The 27,873-nt window shown below is 45.3% G+C and overlaps 1 protein-coding gene across 1 annotated transcript; it reads right to left on the bottom strand.

The window, feature by feature from the left end:
• Positions 1-14,438: 14,438 nt before the first annotated feature.
• On the bottom strand, positions 14,439-24,017 carry LOC118964399 (uncharacterized). The gene is made up of 12 exons (XM_090230793.1): positions 23,843-24,017; positions 22,578-22,777; positions 22,211-22,318; positions 19,708-19,801; positions 19,565-19,614; positions 19,310-19,391; positions 18,305-18,390; positions 16,451-16,645; positions 15,707-15,856; positions 15,176-15,316; positions 14,783-14,887; positions 14,439-14,579 (listed from the first exon to the last, which is right to left on the bottom strand). The coding sequence occupies exons 1-12, from the start codon at positions 24,015-24,017 to the stop codon at positions 14,451-14,453; spliced, it is 1,515 nt and encodes a 504-aa protein (XP_090086919.1). The 3' UTR covers positions 14,439-14,450.
• Between the last annotated feature and the right edge of the window lie 3,856 nt (positions 24,018-27,873).

The raw sequence follows: 27,873 nt of genomic DNA, 5'->3' as shown, positions 1-27,873 counted from the left end.
CTATATACAGGGTGTTACGGTACACCATAGCCTACCTGTCAAATCAAATGTGGAGACTATATACAGGGTGTTACGGTACACCATAGCCTACCTGTCAAATCAAATGTGGAGACTATATACAGGGTGTTACGGTACACCATAGCCTACCTGTCAAATCAAACGTGGAGACTATATACAGGGTGTTACGGTACACCATAGCCTACCTGTCAAATCAAATGTGGAGACTATATACAGGGTGTTACGGTACACCATAGCCTACCTGTCAAATCAAATGTGGAGACTATATACAGGGTGTTACGGTACAGAGTCAATGTGGAGACTATATACAGGGGGTACTGATACAGAGTCAATGTGGAGGCTATATACAGGGTGTTACGATACACTATAGCCTACCTGTCAAATCAAATGTGGAGACTATATACAGGGTGTTACGGTACACCATAGCCTACCTGTCAAATCAAATGTGGAGACTATATACAGGGTGTTACGGTACACCATAGTCTACCTGTCAAATCAAACGTGGAGACTATATACAGGGTGTTACGGTACACCATAGCCTACCTGTCAAATCAAATGTGGAGACTATATACAGGGTGTTACGGTACACCATAGCCTACCTGTCAAATCAAATGTGGAGACTATATACAGGGTGTTACGGTACAGAGTCAATGTGGAGACTATATACAGGGGGTACTGATACAGAGTCAATGTGGAGGCTATATACAGGGTGTTACGATACACCATAGCCTACCTGTCAAATCAAATGTGGAGACTATATACAGGGTGTTACGGTACACCATAGCCTACCTGTCAAATCAAATGTGGAGACTATATACAGGGTGTTACGGTACACCATAGCCTACCTGTCAAATCAAATGTGGAGACTATATACAGGGTGTTACGGTACACCATAGCCTACCTGTCAAATCAAATGTGGAGACTATATACAGGGTGTTACGGTACAGAGTCAATGTGGAGACTATATACAGGGGGTACTGATACAGAGTCAATGTGGAGGCTATATACAGGGTGTTACGGTACAGAGTCAATGTGGAGACTATATTCAGGGTATTACGGTACAGAGTCAATGTGGAGGCTATATACAGGGTGTTACGATACACCATAGCCTACCTGTCAAATCAAATCAAATTGTATTTGTCACATGCGCAAAATTCAACAGTTATAGACCATACAGTGCGGCAGGTAGCCTAGTGGTTAGAGCGTTGGGCCAGTAACCGAAAGGTTGCTAGATCGAATCCCCGACAGGTACAAATCTGTCGTTCTGCCCCTGAACAAGGCAGTTAACCCCACTGTTCCTAGGCTGTCATTGAAAATAAGAATTTGTTCTTAACTGACTTGCCTGGTTAAATAAAGGTTAAATACAAATTTTAAAAATACAGTGAAATGCTATATACAGGGGATACCGGTACAGAGTCAATGTGGAGGCTATATACAGGGGGTACAGACTCAATGTGGAGGCTATATACAGGGGGTACAGACTCAATGTGGAGGCTATATACAGGGGGGTATCGGTACAGAGTCAATGTGGAGGCTATATACAGGGGGTACAGACTCAATGTGGAGGCTATATACAGGGGGGTACCGGTACAGAGTCAATGTGGAGGCTATATACAGGGGGTACAGACTCAATGTGGAGGCTATATACAGGGGGTACCGGTACAAAGTCAATGTGGAGTCTATATACAGGGGGTACCGGTACAGAGTAAATGTGGAGGCTATATACAGGGGGTACCGGTACAGAGTAAATGTGGAGGCTATATTATGCCAGCTGTTATGACATTATGACGTGGTTATGACCAAGTGTTTTATTTTTCATGTTTGTTTATGACAATTCAATTCATTTTAATCTCACCTTTTGTAACACAACGACATTTTGAAAAAGTGACGGGGTGTGAATAGTTTCTGAAGGCCCGGGAGTCTTGCTACTCTCTGTAGCGAGTCATCTTGGGTTAGTGGCCCTATGTTGCATTATTTTGTTTTTATAGATTTTTTATTTAACCTTTAACTAGGCAAGACAGTTAAGAATAAATTCTTATTTACAATGACGGCCTAGGAACAGTGGGTTTAACTGCCTTGTTCAGGGGCAGAACGACAAATTTGTACCTTGTTATCTTGGGGATTCGATCTAGCAACTTTTTGGTTACTGGCCCAACGCTCTAACCACTAGGCTTCCTGTCGCCCAAAGAGGCATTAGTAGGCAAAGTGATATTTTATAACAGATACAACTTCCTCATTTAGGGATAGAGCTGTATTATACCCTTGTTCTATCTATTTTAATGCAGTCATTCCATTACTATTCCATGTCTTCTAGGGGTTTTCAAACCTCTCTTCAGGGACCCCCAACCTCTCCTCAGGGACCCCCAACCTCTCCTCAGGGACCCCCAACCTCTCCTCAGGGACCCCCAACCTCTCCTCAGGGACCCCCAACCTCTCCTCAGGAGACCCCCAACCGTTCCAAACCTCTCCTCAGGGACCCCCAACCATTCCAAACCTCTCCTCAGGGAACCCCAACCATTCCAAACCTCTCCCCAGGGACCCCCAACCATTCCAAACCTCTCCTCAGGGACCCCCAACCATTCCAAACCTCTCCTCAGGGACCCCCAACCATTCCAAACCTCTCCTCAGGGACCCCCAACCATTCCAAACCTCTCCTCAGGGACCCCCAACCATTCCAAACCTCTCCTCAGGGACCCCCAACCTCTCCTCAGGAGCCCCCCAGCCATTCCAAACCTCTCCTCAGGGACCCCCAACCTCTCCTCAGGAGCCCCCCAACCATTCCAAACCTCTCCTCAGGAGCCCCCCAGCCATTCCAAACCTCTCCTCAGGGAGAGGCCATCCCAGCCATTTCATTTGTTTGATCTATTCCAAAGCTAGCACCTGATTCAACTTGTCAACTAATCATCAAGCCCTTGATTAATTAGATGAATCAGTGAGCTAGTTCAGGGCTTCACGTCTTGGGGTCCCTGAGTAGCACTATCTCATAGATGAAGCTGATTTATTTATTCATTTACGTAATGCTTCGACAGTGTAAAAGCAAAGTATTTAAGTTTTAATTTAATCTCTATCTTGGTGCAATTAGTGTTCTTTACTCAAGAGCAATGAACAGCTATCAGGTTAGCAGAGGACACAGGCACCACAATGTCCCACACCTTGATGTCAATCGCATCAGATCCACAAAATGTCCATTTTTTTGTGTTACCGATGGGTATCCATCCTCCCATTGAGAAACGTAGCGCCAAATCAAATCCATTTTAAACAACTCAAGCCTTTGAACCAGATATTTCCTCAAATGACTGTCCACAACAGCAAATTGAACCAATCAGTGGGTTGTAAAAGGCACTTTAAGGAAACAAGTGGTTATAGTCATGTTCCATCCACACACTCTCTGAGCGGAACAAACACAGCTGTCACATGAAAACATCAGGAGAAGGGTGAGAACATCATCATCCTCATCTGACCAGTTGTGCTTTTTATGCCTCTTTACCAGAGCAACAGGGCGACAGTCAGGGTGGGGTCGATTCCATTTGAATTCCAATCGATTGGCGAACGTGTGTAAAGATGGCCGAATTCGATATGACGTCATCGTTTTAGCACAATCCGATAGAGTTCAATGTGCCTATAAATCAGCGGTGTCTTTTTCTTCTTCTCAAAGTGCCGGCGTCTCGGAGCTAAAAACACGGGGATCATGTATATTGTGCCTAATGACGATACAAAAAAAAAAGAGAAACGGAAGAGCAACGAGAAGTTAGCAAATTAGTACTTAATGCACCGCAGTAACTCAGATAGTACACAGAGATTCCATTTTCAGTTTGGAATTAGAATTTGGAATTAGAACTTGGAATTAGAATTTGGAATTAGAATTTGGAATTAGAACTTTCTGAATTTACTGGAATTTAAAATGGGACTGGGCCCAGCCCTGCTACAGTACCTACAGTAGGCTATGCAAACAATACCCTTTGACCTCCTCCTCACGGAGACCCACCCAGGTCATGTCAACAATGTGACCGACCTGGGTTTTGAACCCTGTTGTCCTGAGCCACATACAAGGCTTGCTGCTGAGCTAGGCACGCACAGTTACCCATTAGGGGAGCGTGACTCACCAAACCACAGGCATGTGTACTCATTAGGTGACTCATCAAACCACAGGCATGGTTACTCACCAGGTGGCTCACCAAACCACAGGCACGGTTACTCACCAAACCACAGGCACGGTTACTCACCAGGTGGCTCACCAAACCACAGGCATGGTTACTCACCAGGTTACTCACCAAACCACAGGCACGGTTACTCACCAAAACATCAGGCATGGTTACTCACCAAACCACAGGCACGTGTACTCATTAGGTGACTCACCAAACCACAGGCACGGTTACTCACCAGGTGGCTCACCAAACCACAGGCACGGTTACTCACCAAACCACAGGCACGGTTACTCACCAGGTTACTCACCAAACCACAGGCATGGTTACTCACCAGGTTACTCACCAAACCACAGGCATGGTTACTCACCAGGCGGCTCACCAAACCACAGGCACGGTTACTCACCAGGTTACTCACCAAACCACATGCACGGTTACTCACCAGGTTACTCACCAAACCACAGGCACGGTTACTCACCAGCTTACTCACCAAACCACAGGCACAGTTACTCACCAGGTTACTCACCAAACCACAGGCATGGTTACTCACCAGGTTACTCACCAAACCACAGGCACGGTTACTCACCAAACCACAGGCACGGTTACTCACCAAACCACAGACATGGTTACTCACCAAACCACAGGCATGGTTACTCTCCAGGCGGCTCACCAAACCACTTCTGGTTTGGACGAAGCCTTCTCAGCTACCTAAAGTGTCTCTCCATAATCTCTCCATACATAAATACACCTTGAGACACAATCAGCCTTATTTACACCCAACGTTGTGCCTGCATAAGTAATGATCTGCATGCATATTCATCAGGAGTATCTGTCCAGCCATGCATATTCATCAGGAGTATCTGTCCAGCCATCTCCTTTATAGGCTATGCGTACATTCACAAAGCAGACACGAATGGCTGCATCTGGTCCTATTCTTCCTGCCTGTCTTTTATAAATCCTGGACCCAAGGTCTCCTAGTCTACCTGCCTCCCTCTGCCTGTCTTGTATAAGTCCTGGACCAAGGTCTCCTAGTCTACCTGCCTCCCTCTGCCTGGCTTGTATAAGTCCTGGACAAAAGTCTCCTAGTCTACCTGCCTCCCTCTGCCTGTCTTGTATAAGTCCTGGACAAAAGTCTCCTATTCTTTCTCCTCCTGCCTCTCAGTCTGTGTATACAGTGCCTTGCAAAAGTATTCGGCCCCCTTGAACTTTGCGACCTTTTGCCACATTTCAGGCTTCAAACATAAAGATATAAAACTGTATTTTTTTGTGAAGAATCAACAACAAGTGGGACACAATCATGAAGTGGAACGACATTTATTGGATATTTCAAACTTTTTTAACAAATCAAAAACTGAAAAATTGGGCGTGCAAAATTATTCAGCCCCCTTAAGTTAATACTTTGTAGCGCCACCTTTTGCTGCGATTACAGCTGTAAGTCGCTTGGGGTATGTCTCTATCAGTTTTGCACATCGAGAGACTGACATTTTTTCCCATTCCTCCTTGCAAAACAGCTCGAGCTTAGTGAGGTTGGATGGAGAGCATTTGTGAAAAGCAGTTTTCAGTTCTTTCCACAGATTCTCGATTGGATTCAGGTCTGGACTTTGACTGGGCCATTCTAACACCTGGATATGTTTATTTTTGAACCATTCCATTGTAGATTTTGCTTTATGTTTTGGATCATTGTCTTGTTGGAAGACAAATCTCCGTTCCAGTCTCAGGTCTTTTGCAGACTCCATCAGGTTTTCTTCCAGAATGGTCCTGTATTTGGCTCCATCCATCTTCCCATCAATTTTAACCATCTTCCCTGTCCCTGCTGAAGAAAAGCAGGCCCAAACCATGATGCTGCCACCACCATGTTTGACAGTGGGGATGGTGTGTTCAGCTGTGTTGCTTTTACGCCAAACATAACGTTTTGCATTGTTGCCAAAAAGTTCAATTTTGGTTTCATCTGACCAGAGCACCTTCTTCCACATGTTTGGTGTGTCTCCCAGGTGGCTTGTGGCAAACTTTAAACGACACTTTTTATGGATATCTTAAAGAAATGGCTTTCTTCTTGCCACTCTTCCATAAAGGCCAGATTTGTGCAATATACGACTGATTGTTGTCCTATGGACAGAGTCTCCCACCTCAGCTGTAGATCTCTGCAGTTCATCCAGAGTGATCATGGGCCTCTTGGCTGCATCTCTGATCAGTCTTCTCCTTGTATGAGCTGAAAGTTTAGAGGGACGGCCAGGTCTTGGTAGATTTGCAGTGGTCTGATACTCCTTCCATTTCAATATTATCGCTTGCACAGTGCTCCTTGGGATGTTTAAAGCTTGGGAAATCTTTTTGTATCCAAATCCGGCTTTAAACTTCTTCACAACAGTATCTCGGACCTGCCTGGTGTGTTCCTTGTTCTTCATGATGCTCTCTGCGCTTTTGACGGACCTCTGAGACTATCACAGTGCAGGTGCATTTATACGGAGACTTGATTACACACAGGTGGATTGTATTTATCATCATTAGTCATTTAGGTCAACATTGGATCATTCAGAGATCCTCACTGAACTTCTGGAGAGAGTTTGCGGCACTGAAAGTAAAGGGGCTGAATAATTTTGCACGCCCAATTTTTCAGTTTTTGATTTGTTAAAACAGTTTGAAATATCCAATAAATGTTGTCCACTTCATGATTGTGTCCCACTTGTTGTTGATTCTTCACAAAAAAATACAGTTTTATATCTTTATGTTTGAAGCCTGAAATGTGGCAAAAGGTCGCAAAGTTCAAGGGGGCCGAATACTTTCGCAAGGCACTGTATGTCTCTGGATGTGTTGTTGTCATAGCAGAAGATTAATGCTGGCTGTGGAATGGGCCAGAGTGATGAGATTAATGCTGGCTGTAGAATTAACCCAGAGTTAACCCACTGTTCCCCGGTAGGCCGTCATTGTTAATAAAAATGTGTTAAATGAAGGTTACATTTTAAAAAATCATAAAAAAAGAAAGAATGGGCCAGAGTGATGAGATTAATGCTGGCTGTTGAATGGGCCAGAGTGATGAGATTAATGCTGGCTGTTGAATGGGCCGGAGTGATGAGGAGAGACAGGAAGAGAGAGAGAGAGAGAGAGAGACAGGAATAGAGAGAGAGAGAGAGAGATGGGCCTCGGCAACACCTGGCTGAACTGACGTGCCCTCCCTGTGTGCAGCTGGCTGGGGTTAAAGGTCAAATGTATTCACCAATCACCATGAAGGGTTTGAGTGGGAAAGATGAATGTAGATCCCTACAATACAATCTTGAATATTCAGTTTTGTTTGTTTGTTTCTTTGGTGCCTCTGTGTGTTTTCCGTGCATGCAAACACAACCCCATTGTACAAGGAGACAATCCTATTCACAGACTGATGTTTATTAGAGGATCTCTCTCTTATCATCCTCCATCTTGTCTTCTCATCCTCCATCTTGTCTGTCCTGCTTCTTTCACTATCCTCTCACCACCAATGGCTGCCTATGACTGCTCAGCAAACTGACTGTGGAAGCAACCGAGCACACAGGGAGCCCAATGACAAGACAGTAGATTAAATAGTACCACAGATAAAAACACATTTGACTCTGTGTACAAACTAAGACCTCCTTAAAGGGGCAATATGTAGTTGAAACAATAATGAAGTGGGCTCCCCGCCTCTATTTTGATGAACAGCCGAGGGGGATTGGGCTTGAGACGGAGCAATGTATGCAAGGACTGACCATGCATAGATTGATTAAACATGTTTTAAGTTTGTTTACCTTGACTTGGTTTACAAACATTGGAGTTAAGAAGCTTCTATGTTTGGGTTGTGATGGGGTGTGACAGTTGAACTAAGCTCATGAGGAATGTGTAGGTTATATTCCTCAAGAATCAATGGGTATATCATTCATTTATAAGTAAAAAATTTTTAATAAAAACATGTATGTAGCAACTGCGAATTGCCCTTTAACCTTTTCTCTGGCAGATTCTGGATGAGGGACACTAATCTTAGTAAGATTTGACTATGGTTTTAAACCATTCATGACGTCCACTACAGTGGATAGATATTCCAGTTCATGTATTTATTGAGAAGAGTGGAGACCCACCTGTAGTTTATCCTGCCTGACCCTGCCTGTAGTTTATCCTGCCTGACACACCTGTAGTTTATCCTGCCTGACACACCTGTAGTTTATCCTGCCTGACCCTGCCTGTAGTTTATCCTGCCTGACACATCTGTAGTTTATCCTGCCTGACAAAACTGTAGTTTATCCTGCCTGACACACCTGTAGTTTATCCTGCCTGACCCTGCCTGTAGTTTATCCTGCCTGACACATCTGTAGTTTATCCTGCCTGACAAAACTGTAGTTTATCCTGCCTGACACACCTGTAGTTTACCCTGCCTGACCCTGCCTGACACACCTGTAGTTTATCCTGCCTGACCCTGCCTGACCCACCTGTAGTTTATCCTGCCTGACCCACCTGTAGTTTATCCTGCCTGACCCACCTGTAGTTTATCCTGCCTGACACACCTATAGTTTATCCTGCCTGACAGACCTGTAGTTTATCCTGCCTGACCCACCTGTAGTTTATCCTGCCTGACACACCTGTAGTTTATCCTGCCTGACACACCTGTAGTTTACCCTGCCTGACCCTGCCTGACACACCTGTAGTTTATCCTGCCTGACCCTGCCTGACACACCTGTAGTTTATCCTGCCTGACCCTGCCTGACCCACCTGTAGTTTATCCTGCCTGACCCACCTGTAGTTTATCCTGCCTGACCCACCTGTAGTTTATCCTGCCTGACACACCTATAGTTTATCCTGCCTGACAGACCTGTACTTTATCCTGCCTGACACACCTGTAGTTTATCCTGCCTGACACACCTGTAGTTTATCCTGCCTGACACACCTGTATTTTATCCTGCCTGACACACCTGTAGTTTATCCTGCCTGACACACCTGTAGTTTATCCTGCCTGACCCACCTGTAGTTTATCCTGCCTGACACACCTGTATTTTACCCTGCCTGACCCTGCCTGACACACCTGTAGTTTATCCTGCCTGACACACCTGTATTTTAACCCTGCCTGACACACCTGTAGTTTATCCTGCCTGACACACCTGTAGTTTATCCTGCCTGACACAACTGTATTTTATCCTGCCTGACCCACCTGTAGTTTATCCTGCCTGACACACCTGTAGTTTATCCTGCCTGACACACCTGTATTTTACCCTGCCTGACCCACCTGTAGTTTATCCTGCCTGACACACCTGTAGTTTATCCTGACTGACACAACTGCATTTTATCCTGCCTGACCCACCTGTAGTTTATCCTGCCTGACCCACCTGTAGTTTATCCTGCCTGACACACCTGTAGTTTATCCTGCCTGACCCACCTGTAGTTTATCCTGCCTGACCCACCTGTAGTTTATCCTGCCTGACCCACCTGTAGTTTATCCTGCCTGACACACCTGTAGTTTATCCTGCCTGACCCACCTGTAGTTTATCCTGCCTGACACACCTGTAGTTTATCCTGCCTGACACACCTGTAGTTTATCCTGCCTGACACACCTGTAGTTTATCCTGCCTGACACACCTGTATTTTATCCTGCCTGACACACCTGTATTTTACCCTGCCTGACACACCTGTAGTTTATCCTGCCTGACCCACCTGTAGTTTATCCTGCCTGACCCACCTGTAGTTTATCCTGCCTGACACACCTGTAGTTTATCCTGCCTGACACACCTGTAGTTTATCCTGCCTGACCCACCTGTAGTTTATCCTGCCTGACACACCTGTAGTTTATCCTGCCTGACACACCTGTATTTTACCCTGCCTGACCCACCTGTAGTTTATCCTGCCTGACCCACCTGTAGTTTATCCTGCCTGACCCACCTGTAGTTTATCCTGCCTGACACACCTGTAGTTTATCCTGCCTGACACACCTGTAGTTTATCCTGCCTGACCCTGCCTGACACATCTGTAGTTTATCCTGCCTGACACACCTGTAGTTGATCCTGCCTGACCCTGCCTGTAGTTTATCCTGCCTGACACACCTGTAGTTTATCCTGCCTGACACACCTGTAGTTTATCCTGCCTGACACACCTGTAGTTTATCCTGCCTGACCCACCTGTAGTTTATCCTGCCTGACACACCTGTAGTTTATCCTGCCTGACACACCTGTAGTTTACCCTGCCTGACCCACCTGCAGTTTATCCTGCCTGGCACACCTGTAGTTTATCCTGCCTGACCCTGCCTGACACATCTGTAGTTTATCCTGCCTGACACACCTGTAGTTTATCCTGCCTGACCCTGCCTGTAGTTTATCCTGCCTGACACACCTGTAGTTTATCCTGCCTGACACACCTGTAGTTTATCCTGCCTGACACACCTGTATTTTATCCTGCCTGACACACCTGTAGTTTATCCTGCCTGACACACCTGTAGTTTATCCTGCCTGACCCACCTGTAGTTTATCCTGCCTGACACGCCTGTATTTTACCCTGCCTGACCCTGCCTGACACACCTGTAGTTTATCCTGCCTGACACACCTGTATTTTAACCCTGCCTGACACACCTGTAGTTTATCCTGCCTGACACACCTGTAGTTTATCCTGCCTGACACAACTGTATTTTATCCTGCCTGACCCACCTGTAGTTTATCCTGCCTGACACACCTGTAGTTTATCCTGCCTGACACACCTGTATTTTACCCTGCCTGACCCACCTGTAGTTTATCCTGCCTGACACACCTGTAGTTTATCCTGACTGACACAACTGCATTTTATCCTGCCTGACCCACCTGTAGTTTATCCTGCCTGACCCACCTGTAGTTTATCCTGCCTGACACACCTGTAGTTTATCCTGCCTGACCCACCTGTAGTTTATCCTGCCTGACCCACCTGTAGTTTATCCTGCCTGACCCACCTGTAGTTTATCCTGCCTGACACACCTGTAGTTTATCCTGCCTGACCCACCTGTAGTTTATCCTGCCTGACACACCTGTAGTTTATCCTGCCTGACACACCTGTAGTTTATCCTGCCTGACACACCTGTAGTTTATCCTGCCTGACACACCTGTATTTTATCCTGCCTGACACACCTGTATTTTACCCTGCCTGACACACCTGTAGTTTATCCTGCCTGACCCACCTGTAGTTTATCCTGCCTGACCCACCTGTAGTTTATCCTGCCTGACACACCTGTAGTTTATCCTGCCTGACACACCTGTAGTTTATCCTGCCTGACCCACCTGTAGTTTATCCTGCCTGACACACCTGTAGTTTATCCTGCCTGACACACCTGTATTTTACCCTGCCTGACCCACCTGTAGTTTATCCTGCCTGACCCACCTGTAGTTTATCCTGCCTGACCCACCTGTAGTTTATCCTGCCTGACACACCTGTAGTTTATCCTGCCTGACACACCTGTAGTTTATCCTGCCTGACCCTGCCTGACACATCTGTAGTTTATCCTGCCTGACACACCTGTAGTTGATCCTGCCTGACCCTGCCTGTAGTTTATCCTGCCTGACACACCTGTAGTTTATCCTGCCTGACACACCTGTAGTTTATCCTGCCTGACACACCTGTAGTTTATCCTGCCTGACCCACCTGTAGTTTATCCTGCCTGACACACCTGTAGTTTATCCTGCCTGACACACCTGTAGTTTACCCTGCCTGACCCACCTGCAGTTTATCCTGCCTGGCACACCTGTAGTTTATCCTGCCTGACCCTGCCTGACACATCTGTAGTTTATCCTGCCTGACACACCTGTAGTTTATCCTGCCTGACCCTGCCTGTAGTTTATCCTGCCTGACACACCTGTAGTTTATCCTGCCTGACACACCTGTATTTTACCCTGCCTGACCCTGCCTGACACACCTGTAGTTTATCCTGCCTGACACACCTGTATTTTACCCTGCCTGACACACCTGTAGTTTATCCTGCCTGACACACCTGTAGTTTATCCTGCCTGACACAACTGTATTTTATCCTGCCTGACCCACCTGTAGTTTATCCTGCCTGACACACCTGTAGTTTATCCTGCCTGACACACCTGTATTTTACCCTGCCTGACCCACCTGTAGTTTATCCTGCCTGACACACCTGTAGTTTATCCTGACTGACACAACTGCATTTTATCCTGCCTGACCCACCTGTAGTTTATCCTGCCTGACCCACCTGTAGTTTATCCTGCCTGACACACCTGTAGTTTATCCTGCCTGACACACCTGTAGTTTATCCTGCCTGACCCTGCCTGACACATCTGTAGTTTATCCTGCCTGACACACCTGTAGTTTATCCTGCCTGACCCTGCCTGTAGTTTATCCTGCCTGACACACCTGTAGTTTATCCTGCCTGACACACCTGTAGTTTATCCTGCCTGACCCACCTGTAGTTTATCCTGCCTGACACACCTGTAGTTTATCCTGCCTGACACACCTGTAGTTTACCCTGCCTGACCCTGCCTGACACATCTGTAGTTTATCCTGCCTGACACACCTGTAGTTTATCCTGCCTGACCCTGCCTGTAGTTTATCCTGCCTGACACACCTGTAGTTTATCCTGCCTGACACACCTGTAGTTTATCCTGCCTGACCCTGCCTGTAGTTTATCCTGCCTGACACACCTGTAGTTTATCCTGCCTGACACACCTGTAGTTTATCCTGCCTGACCCACCTGTAGTTTATCCTGCCTGACACACCTGTAGTTTATCCTGCCTGACACACCTGTAGTTTACCTTGCCTGACCCTGCCTGACACATCTGTAGTTTATCCTGCCTGACACACCTGTAGTTCATCCTGCCTGACCCTGCCTGTAGTTTATCCTGCCTGACACACCTGTAGTTTATCCTGCCTGACACACCTGTAGTTTATCCTGCCTGACACACCTGTAGTTTATCCTGCCTGACCCACTTGCAGTTTATCCTGCCTGGCACACCTGTAGTTTATCCTGCCTGACCCTGCCTGACACATCTGTAGTTTATCCTGCCTGACACACCTGTAGTTTATCCTGCCTGACCCTGCCTGTAGTTTATCCTGCCTGACACACCTGTAGTTTATCTTGCCTGACACACCTGTAGTTTATCCTGCCTGACCCTGCCTGTAGTTTATCCTGCCTGACACACCTGTAGTTTATCCTGCCTGACACATCTGTAGTTTATCCTGCCTGACACACCTGTAGTTTATCCTGCCTGACACACCTGTAGTTTATCCTGCCTGACACACCTGTAGTTTATCCTGCCTGACACACCTGTAGTTTATCTTGCCTGACACACCTGTAGTTTATCCTGCCTGACCCTGCCTGTAGTTTATCCTGCCTGACACACCTGTAGTTTATCCTGCCTGACACATCTGTAGTTTATCCTGCCTGACACACCTGTAGTTTATCCTGCCTGACACACCTGTAGTTTATCCTGCCTGACACACCTGTAGTTTATCCTGCCTGACCCACCTGTAGTTTATCCTGCCTGACACACCTGTAGTTTATCCTGCCTGACACACCTGTAGTTTATCTTGCCTGACACACCTGTAGTTTATCCTGCCTGACCCACCTGTAGTTTATCCTGCCTGACCCACCTGTAGTTTATCCTGCCTGACACACCTGTAGTTTATCCTGCCTGACACACCTGTAGTTTATCCTGCCTGACACACCTGTAGTTTATCCTGCCTGACACACCTGTAGTTTATCCTGCCTGACACACCTGTAGTTTATCCTGCCTGACACACCTGTAGTTTATCCTGCCTGACACACCTGTAGTTTATCCTGCCTGACACACCTGTAGTTTATCCTGCCTGACACACCTGTAGTTTATCCTGCCTGACACACCTGTAGTTTATCCTGCCTGACCCACCTGTAATTTATCCTGCCTGACCCACCTGTAGTTTATCCTGCCTGACACACCTGTAGTTTATCCTGCCTGACACACCTGTAGTTTACCCTGCCTGACCCACCTGCAGTTTATCCTGCCTGACACACCTGTAGTTTATCCTGCCTGACACACCTGTAGTTTATCCTGCCTGACCCACCTGTAGTTTATCCTGCCTGACACACCTGTAGTTTATCCTGCCTGACACACCTGTAGTTTATCCTGCCTGACACACCTGTAGTTTATCCTGCCTGACACACCTGTAGTTTATCCTGCCTGACACACCTGTAGTTTATCCTGCCTGACAGACCTGTAGTTTATCCTGCCTGACACACCTGTAGTTTATCCTGCCTGACACACCTGTAGTTTATCCTGCCTGACACACCTGTAGTTTATCCTGCCTGACAGACCTGTACTTTATCCTGCCTGACACACCTGTAGTTTATCCTGCCTGACACACCTGTAGTTTATCCTGCCTGACCCACCTGTAGTTTATCCTGCCTGTACAGTCCTTGTCAAAGTTCTGGATCAGCCACTCCAGCTGTTGTTGATCCAGGGGTATGTTAGCTTGCTGCAATACACAAACAAAATTGTTATCTATACCATCATATTCAAAATTATATACATTAATTGATTTGTTGATTGATTGACTGATTGGTTGGTTGATTGATCTTGTTGATTGGTTGATTGATTGATCTTGTCTTGTTCAATCACTTGGGAGACTGTGAAACAGTGACTAGTCACTCTGTCAGTGGGCTGCTCGTGGCGTCAGACCTGCACAGCCTTCCTGAACTCCTTGTTGGTCACAGACATGGTTCCCTCTTTATCCAAACTCTGGAACAGTTCTACCAGGCCCTCCTTTCGCTCTGTAAGGAAGTCCTACAGGAAATACATTAAAGCCATTTGTTATTCACAAAGATAAATATAGCTATTTTGTTCTAGATACAGTATAATCATTTTAAAAAATCAATAATCCAAATGTAGTTATGCTTTTGTAGTTGAATGTAATGTGTGGTTTCAATGGGTTTGCTTGAATAACACCACAAATGAAGTTAATTTGGGAAAAATAAAGTTTTCGGGCTACCTAACAGTGTTCTCAGTCTAATTAACAGTGTCTCTTGTTTTACGATATTCCCAAGTCTCGCTCATCACTAAATTGACACTGACCTGTATGATGTTGAGTGCGATGCAGGGTTTTTTGGTCCTGGTGATAGAGCCCGTAACCCCCTGGTACTGAACCTTCAGACCTGAATGGTCCTGACGCACTGCCTCCAGCAGCTCCACAAATGCCTCGTTGACCAGCACCGTCTACACACACAGGTACGGACAGACACACACACAGGTACGGACAGACACACACACAGGTACGGACGGACGGACACACACACAGGTACGGACAGACGGATACACACACACACACACACACACACACACACACACACACACACACACACACACACACACACACACACACACACACACACACACACACACACACACACACACACACACACACACACACACACACACAGGCACGGACGGACACACACACACACACACACACACACACACACAGGTACGGACGGACACACACACACACACACACACACACACACACACACACACAGGTACGGACGGACACACACACACACACACACACACACACACACAGGGACGCACATGCGTAAATCACGTACAAAACTCAAACAAAATCTGATAAACAGTAGATGGTTGTGGTTTGAAGTATCTCACGGAGATGTTAATCTCTTCCAGGGCTGACTTGGGGTTGTTTCTGACGCTGTTGAGTAGAGTCAGAGCTCCCAGCTGGGTTAAAGGGTTATGGGCCAGCTGTACAACGGAAGCACATCAAACTACATTGAATTTGAGTCTACACTTGTCTGAACATTGGATGTACGGGGGAGTATGTCATTTATGGCATGCTTATGTACTGCTTATGAATGCTGTATTAATGTGTTATGAATGTGTTATGAATATGTTATGAATGCTGTATGAATGTGTTATGAATGTGTTATGAATGCTGTATGAATGTGTTATGAATGCTGTATGAATGTGTTATGAATGCTGTATGAATGTGTTATGAATGGGTTATGAATGTGTTATGAATGTGTTATGGATGCTGTATGAATGTGTTATGAATGGGTTATGAATGTGTTATGAATGCTGTATGAATGTGTTATGAATGGGTTATGAATGTGTTATGAATGGGTTATGAAGCAGGCACCTTCCCTGAGGACCCTGAGGCTGTCGTTGGCTGCCAGGCCGTTACAGAGCAGTGTGGTGCCCTCGTCTGAGACTTCATAACACATTTATAACCCCATACATAACACATACGTAACGCATTCATAAGCACCCACACCAGGAAGAGTAGCTGCTGCATGTGCAACAACTAATGGGTATCCTAATAAACTAAACTAAACCCACCCGTAGGATCCTGAGGCTGTCGTTAGCGGCCAGGCCGTTACAGAGCAGAGCGGTGCCCTCGTCTGACACCCGGTTGTTGCTGAGGTCCAGGTGCACCAGTGTGTTGTTGTGACGTAGGGCCTCCCCCAGAGCCTGCGCCCCGGCACTGCCAAACCCGTTCCAGGACAGGTCCAACTGCTTCAGGGTTACATTCACCTGGCGGAGGGGAAGGGAGGGATGTCTAGTCATTTCTTGTTGGAATATAATGTTTTATCTGACATTTTGGTCCCAAAAAATGTTTTATTATTCACTTAGAGTTGCTCTTTAGGTTGTCCTTTACAATGTGAGATATTTCAGATAAAAACACCTTTTAACTTGGTGCTATACTGTACTATCTGCTCAAACACCTTTTAACTTGGTGTTATACTGTACTATCTGCTCAAACACCTTTTAACTTGGTGCTATACTGCACTATCTGCTCAAACACCTTTTAACTTGGTGCTATACTGTACTATCTGCTCAAACACCTTTTAACTTGGTGTTGTACTGTACTATCTGCTCAAACACCTTTTAACTTGGTGCTATACTGTACTATCTGCTCAAACACCTTTCAACTTGGTGTTATACTGTACTATCTGCTCAAGCACCTTTTAACTTGGTGCTATACTGTACTATCTGCTCAAACACCTTTTAACTTGGTGCTATACTGTACTATCTGCAATCCAATCACACAATGCTGGGTTGTCAATCAAAAGTCATTGTATGTAAGGTGACATACTTATTGGTTCATGAAAGAGGAAGACAACACCAAAACAGTTCTGAGATCTGGGACATGAAAAATACTAATTGTGTCAAAATTATACAGTACATTTTGCAGATATAACTTTATAGTCGCAAGTCCTTGATTATTTATATCATAGGTTCTGGTCCTCATTTAAATTACTTATTTTTCACCCTTTTTTTTCAGAAGAATGGCTATAACTGTGGTACAGACAGGTAGAGGTGCCTTAGAGCCTGGTTAAGGCCCTTAGGAGAAGCATTGCTGTTTGTCTTGTTCTATATCAATACGAAAACCTCCATGAAAGGGGTATTTCACAACAACAACAAAATACTAACTTTCCACATTTTATTGATAACTAAAAGTAGTTTATTGACTTTGGGTGTCAGAGACCAGATACATATACCCGTTTACTCATCCAGATCAAAGGTTTAGGGTTATGATATTATCTGTTACCTGATATCTATCACCTGTTACATCATATTACCTGCTAGCTGATATTACCTGTTACCTGATATCACCTGCTACATGATATAACTGGATGGGAGGATGGGAGAGGAGGGTGGATAGGGGAGGGGAGGAGATTTAGAGAGGAGGAGAGAGGAGGGTGGATAGGGGAGGAGATTTAGAGAGGAGGATGGGAAAGGAGGGGAGGAGGATGGGAGAGGAGGGTGGATAGGGGAAGGTGGGAGATTTAGAGAGGAGGATGGGAGAGGAGGGGAGGAGGATGGGAGAGGAGGGTGGATAGGGGAAGGGAGGAGATTTAGAGAGGAGGATGGGAGAGGAGGGGAGGAGGATGGGAGAGGAGGGTGGATAGGGGAAGGGAGGAGATTTAGAGAGGAGGATGGGAGAGGAGGGGAGGAGGATGGGAGAGGAGGGTGGATAGGGGAAGGGAGAAGATTTAGAGAGGAGGATGGGAGAGGAGGGGAGGAGGATCGTAGGGTGGATAGGGGAGGGGATTTAGAGAGGAGGAGGGGAGATGAGGGGAGGAGGATGGGAGAGGAGGGTGGATAGGGGAGGAGATTGTGGCACAGAAGAGGAGTGGACAGCGGAGGTCAGCGTTTCTATGACTTTTAGCCAGATAATACTAAGACTACCTTTAGTCCAGCACACAGTGTCACGGCTCCACTCATCCTCAAATGGTTCCAGCTCAGGTCCAGCATCTCCAGGCCCTCGTTATTGGCTGAGAGGAAAGAAAAACGGGCCAATCAACAAATCAGTTGGGGAAAAAAAGGGAATTTACAATTGATTCAGGCAAAAGTGACGAGATGTCATATTCATCAATTATCAGACTGAGTGCTGTTGATCAGAAGTATGGAGAGGAAACATGCACTCACAGGTGTCCCTGGGGACCTGTAATGGGAGTAACACTCCCAATGCATCCCAAATGGCACCCTATTCCCTATGGGCCCTGGTCAAATGGCACCCTATTCCCTATGGGTCCTGGTCAAATGGCACCCTATTCCCTATGGGCCCTGGTCAAATGGCACCCTATTCCCTATGGGTCCTGGTCAAATGGCACCCTATTCCCTATGGGCCCTGGTCAAATGTAGTGCACTAAAGAGTGAATAGGGTGCCATTTGACAGAGACACATTGACGCAGCATAGTGGAAACAAAGACTGTTCTCAGGGCAGGTTGTGTCTAGATATGTTGGCGGCGCGTCGTTGACAATTGTAGCATTTTAGCGAACCCTAGCCCTTTTCCAAACCTTAATCTAAGTTATCCTAACCTGCTACGTAAATTCTCTTATTAACCTGCTGCTTAAGTTATCCTAACCTGCTACGTAAATTCTCTTATTAACCTGCTGCTTAAGTTATCCTAACCTGCTACGTAAATTATCTTATTAACCTGCTGCTTAAGTTATCCTAACCTGCTACGTAAATTCTCTTATTAACCTGCTACTTAAGTTATCCTAACCTGCTACGTAAATTATCTTATTAACCTGCTACTTAAGTTATCCTAACCTGCTACGTAAATTCTCTTATTAACCTGCTACTTAAGTTATCCTAACCTGCTACGAAAAGTCACTTCTGCTCGTAAACCTGCCCTGAGAACAGTCTTGGTTTCCACTAATGCGATCCAGCCACATCCACCGTCTTACCTAGCATCTGTCCCAGGTGTTCTCCTCCCGTGTCACAGAACTGGTTGTGACTCAGGTCCAGGTCTTTCAGCCTGTAGTTGTTCTGTTGGAGGGGGAAGAGTCATAGGGTTGCACAAATCTGCTAACCCCCCCCCCCCCCATCCCCCCAAAACAGGGAATTTGTGGAAAGTTACCAGATTTCTACAGTAGCTCTTTGTATGTGTTTTTTGAAACGCCCTCCTGGTGATTCATGACAGATAGAAAAAGATAACTTACTGCCAGAGCGTCAGCCAACCTTTTGGCATCAGCGTCGACGAACCCATTTCCTGGTTGAGGAAAGCTTTAATGTTTACATACATATGTAGACAACGATTCAACGTGTGTGTATACAGTAGGCCATAGATACAACTATACAGCACCTGATAGGTTGATTGATTTGACGGAGACATTGTCTAACAGCATTTTACAGATGCGTTTAGATCCTGCTGACTGGAGGTGGTTGTTGGAGAGGTTCTGGAAAAAGACACATTACATTACGGTACAGCCTCCCGCTTTCAACACGCATCGCACCGACAGAAACAAATATCTCTCTGGTAAGAAGAAGGGTGGGGTGTATGCCTTATGATTAACAACTCATGGTGTAATCAAAACATACATATGCATATCGAATGCATGACACGAGCTGGTAGCATTCTGGATCATTGCTACTAGAACTTCTGCGATGCAAACAAAGCCCTCCCCCGCCCTGCCTTCGGAAAATCTGACCAAAACTCAATTTTGTTGCTCCCAGCCTATACACAGAAACCAAAACAGGAAACGCCCATGCTCAGGTCAATACAACGCTGTTCTGACCAATCGGATTCCATGCTTCAAGATAGCTTCGATCACGTGGACTGGGATATGTTCCGGATAGCCTCAGACAACAACATTGATGTATTCGCTGACTCGGTGAGCGAGTTTATTAGCAATGCATCGGAGATGTCGTACCCACTGTGACTATTAAATCCTTCCCTAACCAGAAACCGTGGATTGATGGCATCATTCGTGTAAAACTGAAAGTGCGAACCATCGCTTTTAATCATGGCAAGGTGACCGGAAACATGACCGAATGCAAACAGTGCAGCTATTCCCTCTGCAAGGCAATCAAACAAGCAAAGCATCAGTATAGAGACAAAGTAGAGTCGCAATTCAATGGATCAGACACGAGACGTATGTGGCAGGGTCTACAGTCAATCACGGATTACAAACAGAAAACCAGCCTCGTTGCGGACATTTACATCTTGCTCCCAGACAAATTAAACAACTTCTTTGCTTGAGGACAATACGGTGCCATTGACATGGCCCGCAACCAAAGCCTGTGGGCTCTCCTTCTCCGTGGCAAACGTAAGTAAAACATTTAAACGTGTTAACCCTCGCAAGGCTGCTGGCCAGATGGCATCCCTAGCCACGTCCTCAGAACATGCTCAGACCAGTTGGCTGGTGTGTTTATGGACACATTCAATCAATCCCTGTCCCAGTCTGTTGTTCCCACATGCTTCAAGAGGGCCACCATTGTTCCTGTTCCCAAGAAAGCTTAGGTAACTGAACTAAATGACTGCCGTCCCATTGCAATGACTTCTGTCATCATGAAGTGCTTTGAGAGACTAACACCATAGTAACTCCAAACTCGTCATGAAGCTCGAGACCCTGGGTCTCGACCCCACCCTGTGCAACTGGGTCCTGGACTTTCTGACGGGCCGCCTCCAGGTGGTGAAGGTAGGAAACAACATCTCCACCCCGCTGATCCTCAACACTGATCCTCAACACATATAGGTCTACAACACATTAATAAATAGTACTGCAGTACCCCTGCTATAGGTCTACAACACATTAATAAATAGTACTGGAATACCCCTGCTATAGGTCTACAACACATTAATAAATAGTACTGCAGTACCCCTGCTATAGGTCTACAACACATTAATAAATAGTACTGGAGTACCCCTGCTATAGGTCTACAACACATTAATAAATAGTACTGCAGTACCCCTGCTATAGGTCTACAACACATTAATAAATAGTACTGGAGTACCCCTGCTATAGGTCTACAACACATTAATAAATAGTACTGAAATACCCCTGCTATAGGTCTACAACATATGCATTGCTCCTAGCCTCCTATCCATAATCTAGAACTGAAGCTAAATAAAATAAAACGAAATAGATATGTTTTTATAGAACTGAAACTGAATTAAAACGAGTAAATCAAGTCTGAAAACGAACTGAAACTAAACTGAATTCCTAATAAAAATCTAAAAACGAATGGAAATAAAAACGAATAGGAAATCACAAAACTAAAGTAACCTTGCTTTGATGTTATGGCTCTGGCATTGGTAACCTAGGCTATGTCACCCTCTGGTGGAAGAAATGATATAACACTGGTAGAAACCAGAGACATACACTGCATGACCAAAGGCATGTGGACATCTGCTCGTCGAACATCTCATTCCAAAATCATGGGCATTAAAATGGAGTTGGTCCCCCCTTTGCTGCTATAACAGCCTCCACTCTTCTGGGAAGGCTTACCCATAAAGATATCCATGCAATACTATTCTATAATACTATTATTTAATAATATAATACTATTCTATAATACTATAATACTATTCTATAATACTATTATTTAATAATATAATACTATTCTATAATACTATAATACTATTCTATAATACTATAATACTATTCTATAATAATATTATTTAATACTATTCTATAATACTATAATAATATTATATAATACTATAATACCATTCTATAATAATATAATACTGTTCTATAATACTGTTCTATAATACTATTCTATAATACTATAATGCTATTCCTTTAATGCTATTCTATAATTCTATTCTATAATGCTATTATATAATACTATTCTATACGTACTAGACTCTGAATAGTAAAGTTGTCCTTGAACATCTCCATGAGGTAGCCAGTCCCCTCAGCCAGAAGGTAGTTGTCCTTCAGCTCCAGGTTACTGATCTGCACGTCGCTCTATATGGCAACACATACAGATACAACCAAGTTATCTACTGTATCTCCCTACAGTCAACAGACCAACACCCCTCGATGAGCATAACAAGAGATCTCTGTAGCACTAACATTATAACTCTATGGTGTCAGCCTGCTATACAGATAGATAGTCGGTATATGTCAAGTATTTTTGAGGCCTAGGCTTGAAAGTATCAAAATTAAACGACAGTTTCCCCCTGTCTTTATCCCAACCCCATGGTGGAGGGTTCATTCTACTCACCAAGAGGGTGATGGCCAGGGCTTTAGCCCCCAGTGGTCCCAGGCCATGATGGTTGAGGTCCAGGGTGCTCTGCTCGTTGAGGTCCAGGGTGGTGGAGGCTAGCTGACGGAGGACGTAGGAGCAGGGGATCACAGCCGTCAGACGACATGCCACCAGGTAGAGCTCTGTAGGGGAGACCAGCCTGTCTCTCCTATCCAGCTCTGGAGGATGAGAGGAGAGGAAACAAGAGGAAATGGAGGGGTAGGGAAGAAAGGAGAGGAGAAGGGAGGGAGGGAGGGGAAAGGAGAGGCGCGAGGGAGAGGAGGAGGAGAGGAAAGTAGAGGAAAGGGGAAGAGGGGGGAGAGGAGAGGAGAGGAGAGGAGGAAAGGAGAGGAGAGAGGGAGAGGAGGAGAGGAAAGGAGAGGAAAGGGGAAGAGGGGGGAGAGGAGAGGAGAGGAGAAGTTGGAGAGGAGGGAGAAGGGAGGAAAGGAGAAGAGGGAGAGGAGGGACAGGAAAGGTGAGGAAAGGAGAGGAGAGGAGAGGAAAAGAGAGGAAAGGAGAGGCGAGAGGGAGAGGAGGAGGAGAGGAAAGTAGAGGAAAGGGGAAGAGGGGGGAGAGGAGAGGAGAGGAGAGGAGGAAAGGATAGGAGAGAGGGAGAGGAGGAGGAGAGGAAAGGAGAGGAAAGAGGAAGAGGGGGAGAGGAGAGGAGAGGAGAGGAAAAGTTGGAGAGGAGGGAGAAGGGAGGAAAGGAGAGGAGGGAGAGGAGGGACAGGAAAGGAGAGGAAAGGAAAGGAGATGAGGAGAGGAAGATGAGAAGAGAGGAAAGGAGAGGAGAGGAAAGGAGGAGAAAAGGAGGGGGAGGAGAGGAAAGGAGAGGAGAGGAGGAGAAGAGAAGAGAGGAGAGGAGATGGTTACTGGACCAAAGGCAGACATGGAGAATCCCTGAAAAGCTATTAAAAAGTCACATTTGATGTACTGTGGTGTTTTGAAAATGTAAAAATGTATGTACTCTAGTGTTTGGTGAAATGCACATACACTCACTCACACAAACACACTCACACATCTCCCTCCCTCCCACCCTCTTTCTCTCTCTCTCTCTCTCTCACACACACGCGCGCACACGCACACACACACACACGCGCACACGCACACGCACACGCACACGCACACGCACACGCACACACACACACACACACACACACACACACACACACACACACACACACACACACACACACACACACACCACATCCCCCACCCCCCCACACACACAGCTCCAGTACTACCATCAGCCTCCAAGTCTGTGTCCCACTCGTCCCCACTGTCAGGCTGCTCTGCTGGGGTTGAGTCTGGGCTCTCCTCCTGGCCCAGACCATCCAAAATCTTGTCCGACTCCACCGTCTCCTCCTCCCTGTTCTCTGGGGCCGGTAGAGCCAGCACCTCCCCCTCGCTCTGAGACATCACTGCTTTGCATGTTTGGGGTCAATAAGAAATTGAAGGCAATCAATTCAGGAAGTGATTTGAATGTAAAAAAATGTGTAAACAGCTTCTACTTTCAGATTATTTAGAATTCATTGAAAATATATAACAACAAAAAATATTATTGAATTGGATTTTCAGTTTACTTCCTGAATTGACCTGCCTTCAATTCTACTTAACCCCAACTCTGCTACCCTTGCCTTCAGCACGTCACTAAGACCACACTAGTAACAGGAGGGAGAAAGAGGGGGAAGTATCTCTGATCCATGTTACTGCCCTGTATGGTTTTGTGGTAGTGTAATTCATTCAAAATTAGTATGTAAATATTAAATCATATTTAGTGCTAGTGTACTGAATTTATATTTAGTGCTTGTAAGGTTCTGTATTTTTTTGTTGTTGTCAACCTTGTGTTCTGTTTTGTTGTGTTCTGGAACGTAGCCCTGTTTCTTTGTGTTCTGGAACGTAGCCCTGTTTCTATGTGTTCTGGAACGTAGCCCTGTTTCTATGTGCTCTGGAACGTAGCCCTGTTTCTATGTGTTCTGGAACATAGCCCTGTTTCTATGTGTTCTGGAACATAGCCCTGTTTCTATGTGTTCTGGAACGTAGCCCTGTTTCTATGTGTTCTGGAACGTAGCCCTGTTTCTATGTGTTCTGGAACGTAGCCCTGTTTCTATGTGTTATGGAACGTAGCCCTGTTTCTATGTGTTCTGGAACGTAGCCCTGTTTCTATGTGTTCTGGAACGTAGCCCTATTTCTATGTGTTCTGGAACGTAGCCCTGTTTCTTTGTGTTCTGGAATGTAGCCCTGTTTCTATGTGTTCTGGAACGTAGCCCTGTTTCTATGTGTTCTGGAACGTAGCCCTGTTTCTATGTGTTCTGGAACGTAGCCCTGTTTCTATGTGTTCTGGAACGTAGCCCTGTTTCTTTGTGTTCTGGAATGTAGCCCTGTTTCTATGTGTTCTGGAACGTAGCCCTGTTTCTATGTGTTCTGGAACATAGCCCTGTTTCTATGTGTTCTGGAACGTAGCCCTGTTTCTATGTGTTCTGGAATATAGCCCTGTTTCTATGTGTTCTGGAACGTAGCCCTGTTTCTATGTGTTGTGGAACGTAGCCCTGTTTCTATGTGTTCTGGAACGTAGCCCTGTTTCTATGTGTTCTGGAACGTAGCCCTGTTTCTATGTGTTCTGGAACGTAGCCCTGTTTCTATGTGTTCTGGAACGTAGCCCTGTTTCTACAGTGCCTTGCGAAAGTATTCGGCCCCCTTGAACTTTGCGACCTTTTGCCACATTTCAGGCTTCAAACATAAAGATATAAAACTGTATTTTTTTGTGAAGAATCAACAACAAGTGGGACACAATCATGAAGTGGAACGACATTTATTGGATATTTCAAACTTTTTTAACAAATCAAAAACTGAAAAATTGGGCGTGCAAAATTATTCAGCCCCCTTAAGTTAATACTTTGTAGCGCCACCTTTTGCTGCGATTACAGCTGTAAGTCGCTTAGGGTATGTCTCTATCAGTTTTGCACATCGAGAGACTGACATTTTTCCCATTCCTCCTTGCAAAACAGCTCGAGCTCAGTGAGGTTGGATGGAGAGCATTTGTGAACAGCAGTTTTCAGTTCTTTCCACAGATTCTCGATTGGATTCAGGTCTGGACTTTGACTTGGCCATTCTAACACCTGGATATGTTTATTATTGAACCATTCCATTGTAGATTTTGCTTTATGTTTTGGATCATTGTCTTGTTGGAAGACAAATCTCCGTCCCAGTCTCAGGTCTTTTGCAGACTCCATCAGGTTTTCTTCCAGAATGGTCCTGTATTTGGCTCCATCCATCTTCCCATAAATTTTAACCATCTTCCCTGTCCCTGCTGAAGAAAAGCAGGCCCAAACCATGATGCTGCCACCACCATGTTTGACAGTGGGGATGGTGATGAGCTGTGTTGCTTTTACGCCAAACATAACGTTTTGCATTGTTGCCAAAAAGTTCAATTTTGGTTTCATCTGACCAGAGCACCTTCTTCCACATGTTTGGTGTGTCTCCCAGGTGGCTTGTGGCAAACTTTAAACGACACTTTTTATGGATATCTTTAAGAAATGGCTTTCTTCTTGCCACTCTTCCATAAAGGCCAGATTTGTGCAATATACGACTGATTGTTGTCCTATGGACAGAGTCTCCCACCTCAGCTGTAGATCTCTGCAGTTCATCCAGAGTGATCATGGGCCTCTTGGATGCATCTCTGATCAGTCTTCTCCTTGTATGAGCTGAAAGTTTAGAGGGACGGCCAGGTCTTGGTAGATTTGCAGTGGTCTGATACTCCTTCCATTTCAATATTATCGCTTGCACAGTGCTCCTTGGGATGTTTAAAGCTTGGGAAATCTTTTTGTATCCAAATCCGGCTTTAAACTTCTTCACAACAGTATCTCGGACCTGCCTGGTGTGTTCCTTGTTCTTCATGATGCTCTCTGCGCTTTTAACGGACCTCTGAGACTATCACAGTGCAGGTGCATTTATACGGAGACTTGATTACACACAGGTGGATTGTATGTATCATCATTAGTCATTTAGGTCAACATTGGATCATTCAGAGATCCTCACTGAACTTCTGGAGAGAGTTTGCTGCACTGAAAGTACAGGGGCTGAATAATTTTGCACGCCCAATTTTTCAGTTTTTGATTTGTTAAAAAAGTTTGAAATATCCAATAAATGTCGTTCCACTTCATGATTGTGTCCCACTTGTTGTTGATTCTTCACAAAAAAATACAGTTTTATATCTTTATGTTTGAAGCCTGAAATGTGGCAAAAGGTCGCAAAGTTCAAGGGGGCCGAATACTTTCGCAAGGCACTGTATGTGTTCTGGAACGTAGCCCTGTTTCTTTGTGTTTACTAAACCTTTTCCCAGCTCGTTTGTGAGAACCAGTTATAGCCTACAGTCCTAGTTTTGATTCACCTGGCCTGTTTGCCTACCTGTGTATGACCATTGCCTGTCTGTGACCACGATTCCTGACTTCTTCGAAGGTGAAATAAACACCTGCGCGTGAATCTACACCTTTTTCTCCCTGAGTATTCATTAGTGCTAGTGTAAGGAATTCATATTTAGTGCTAGTGGAATTAATTATTGTTTTACCATTTATTCATAGCTAAAATGATTCTCATTGAGAACTATTTTGATTATTGGTCAGCTGTTTATGAAATATATTTTGTCTTTAGTTTTGAACAAAAACTATAACGGATTTGAAACTTATCTAAATGTATGTGAGTTAGATATGCCTAATAATGGTGTGCATTGTTATGATACCTTAGGTGTCTTGAGCTGCAGCTGTGAGGGAGTCCGAGATGTGGTAAGAAGAACACTGGGATTCCATCTGTGACAACACTAAAGAATTTAGACTGTAGAACACATTGTTGTCCAGGTAACTAGTGCAGCAAAATTCTAGCACCCACAGAACAATACAATAGCATCACAAAGAGATGAATAGAGTACTAATCTTTCACTCTAACTACAGAGACAGTCATGCCTGACTGTTCTGGAGCTCTGTTGTAGTTCTGTTGGAGGGGACCTGTGGGTTTACCCTGGATGTTACTGTAGTACCTCTGGGTAGATGGCTGGGGTTTACCCTGGATGTTACTGTATCTGTGTCTCTGGGTAGATGGCTGGGGTTTACCCTGGATGTTACTGTATCTGTGTCTCTGGGTAGATGGCTGGGGTTTACCCTGGATGTTACTGTATCTGTGTCTCTGGGTAGATGGCTGGGGTTTACCCTGGATGTTACTGTATCAGTCTCTCTGGGTAGATGGCTGGGGTTTACCCTGGATGTTACTGTATCTGTGTCTC

This window comes from Oncorhynchus mykiss, chromosome 4 (genome assembly GCF_057628025.1).
Source record: "Oncorhynchus mykiss isolate SJ-2025 chromosome 4, ASM5762802v1, whole genome shotgun sequence".
NCBI lineage: Eukaryota > Metazoa > Chordata > Actinopteri > Salmoniformes > Salmonidae > Oncorhynchus > Oncorhynchus mykiss.
Note: the sequence above shows the minus strand (reverse complement) of the source record. Positions and strands in the feature narration are given on the sequence as shown.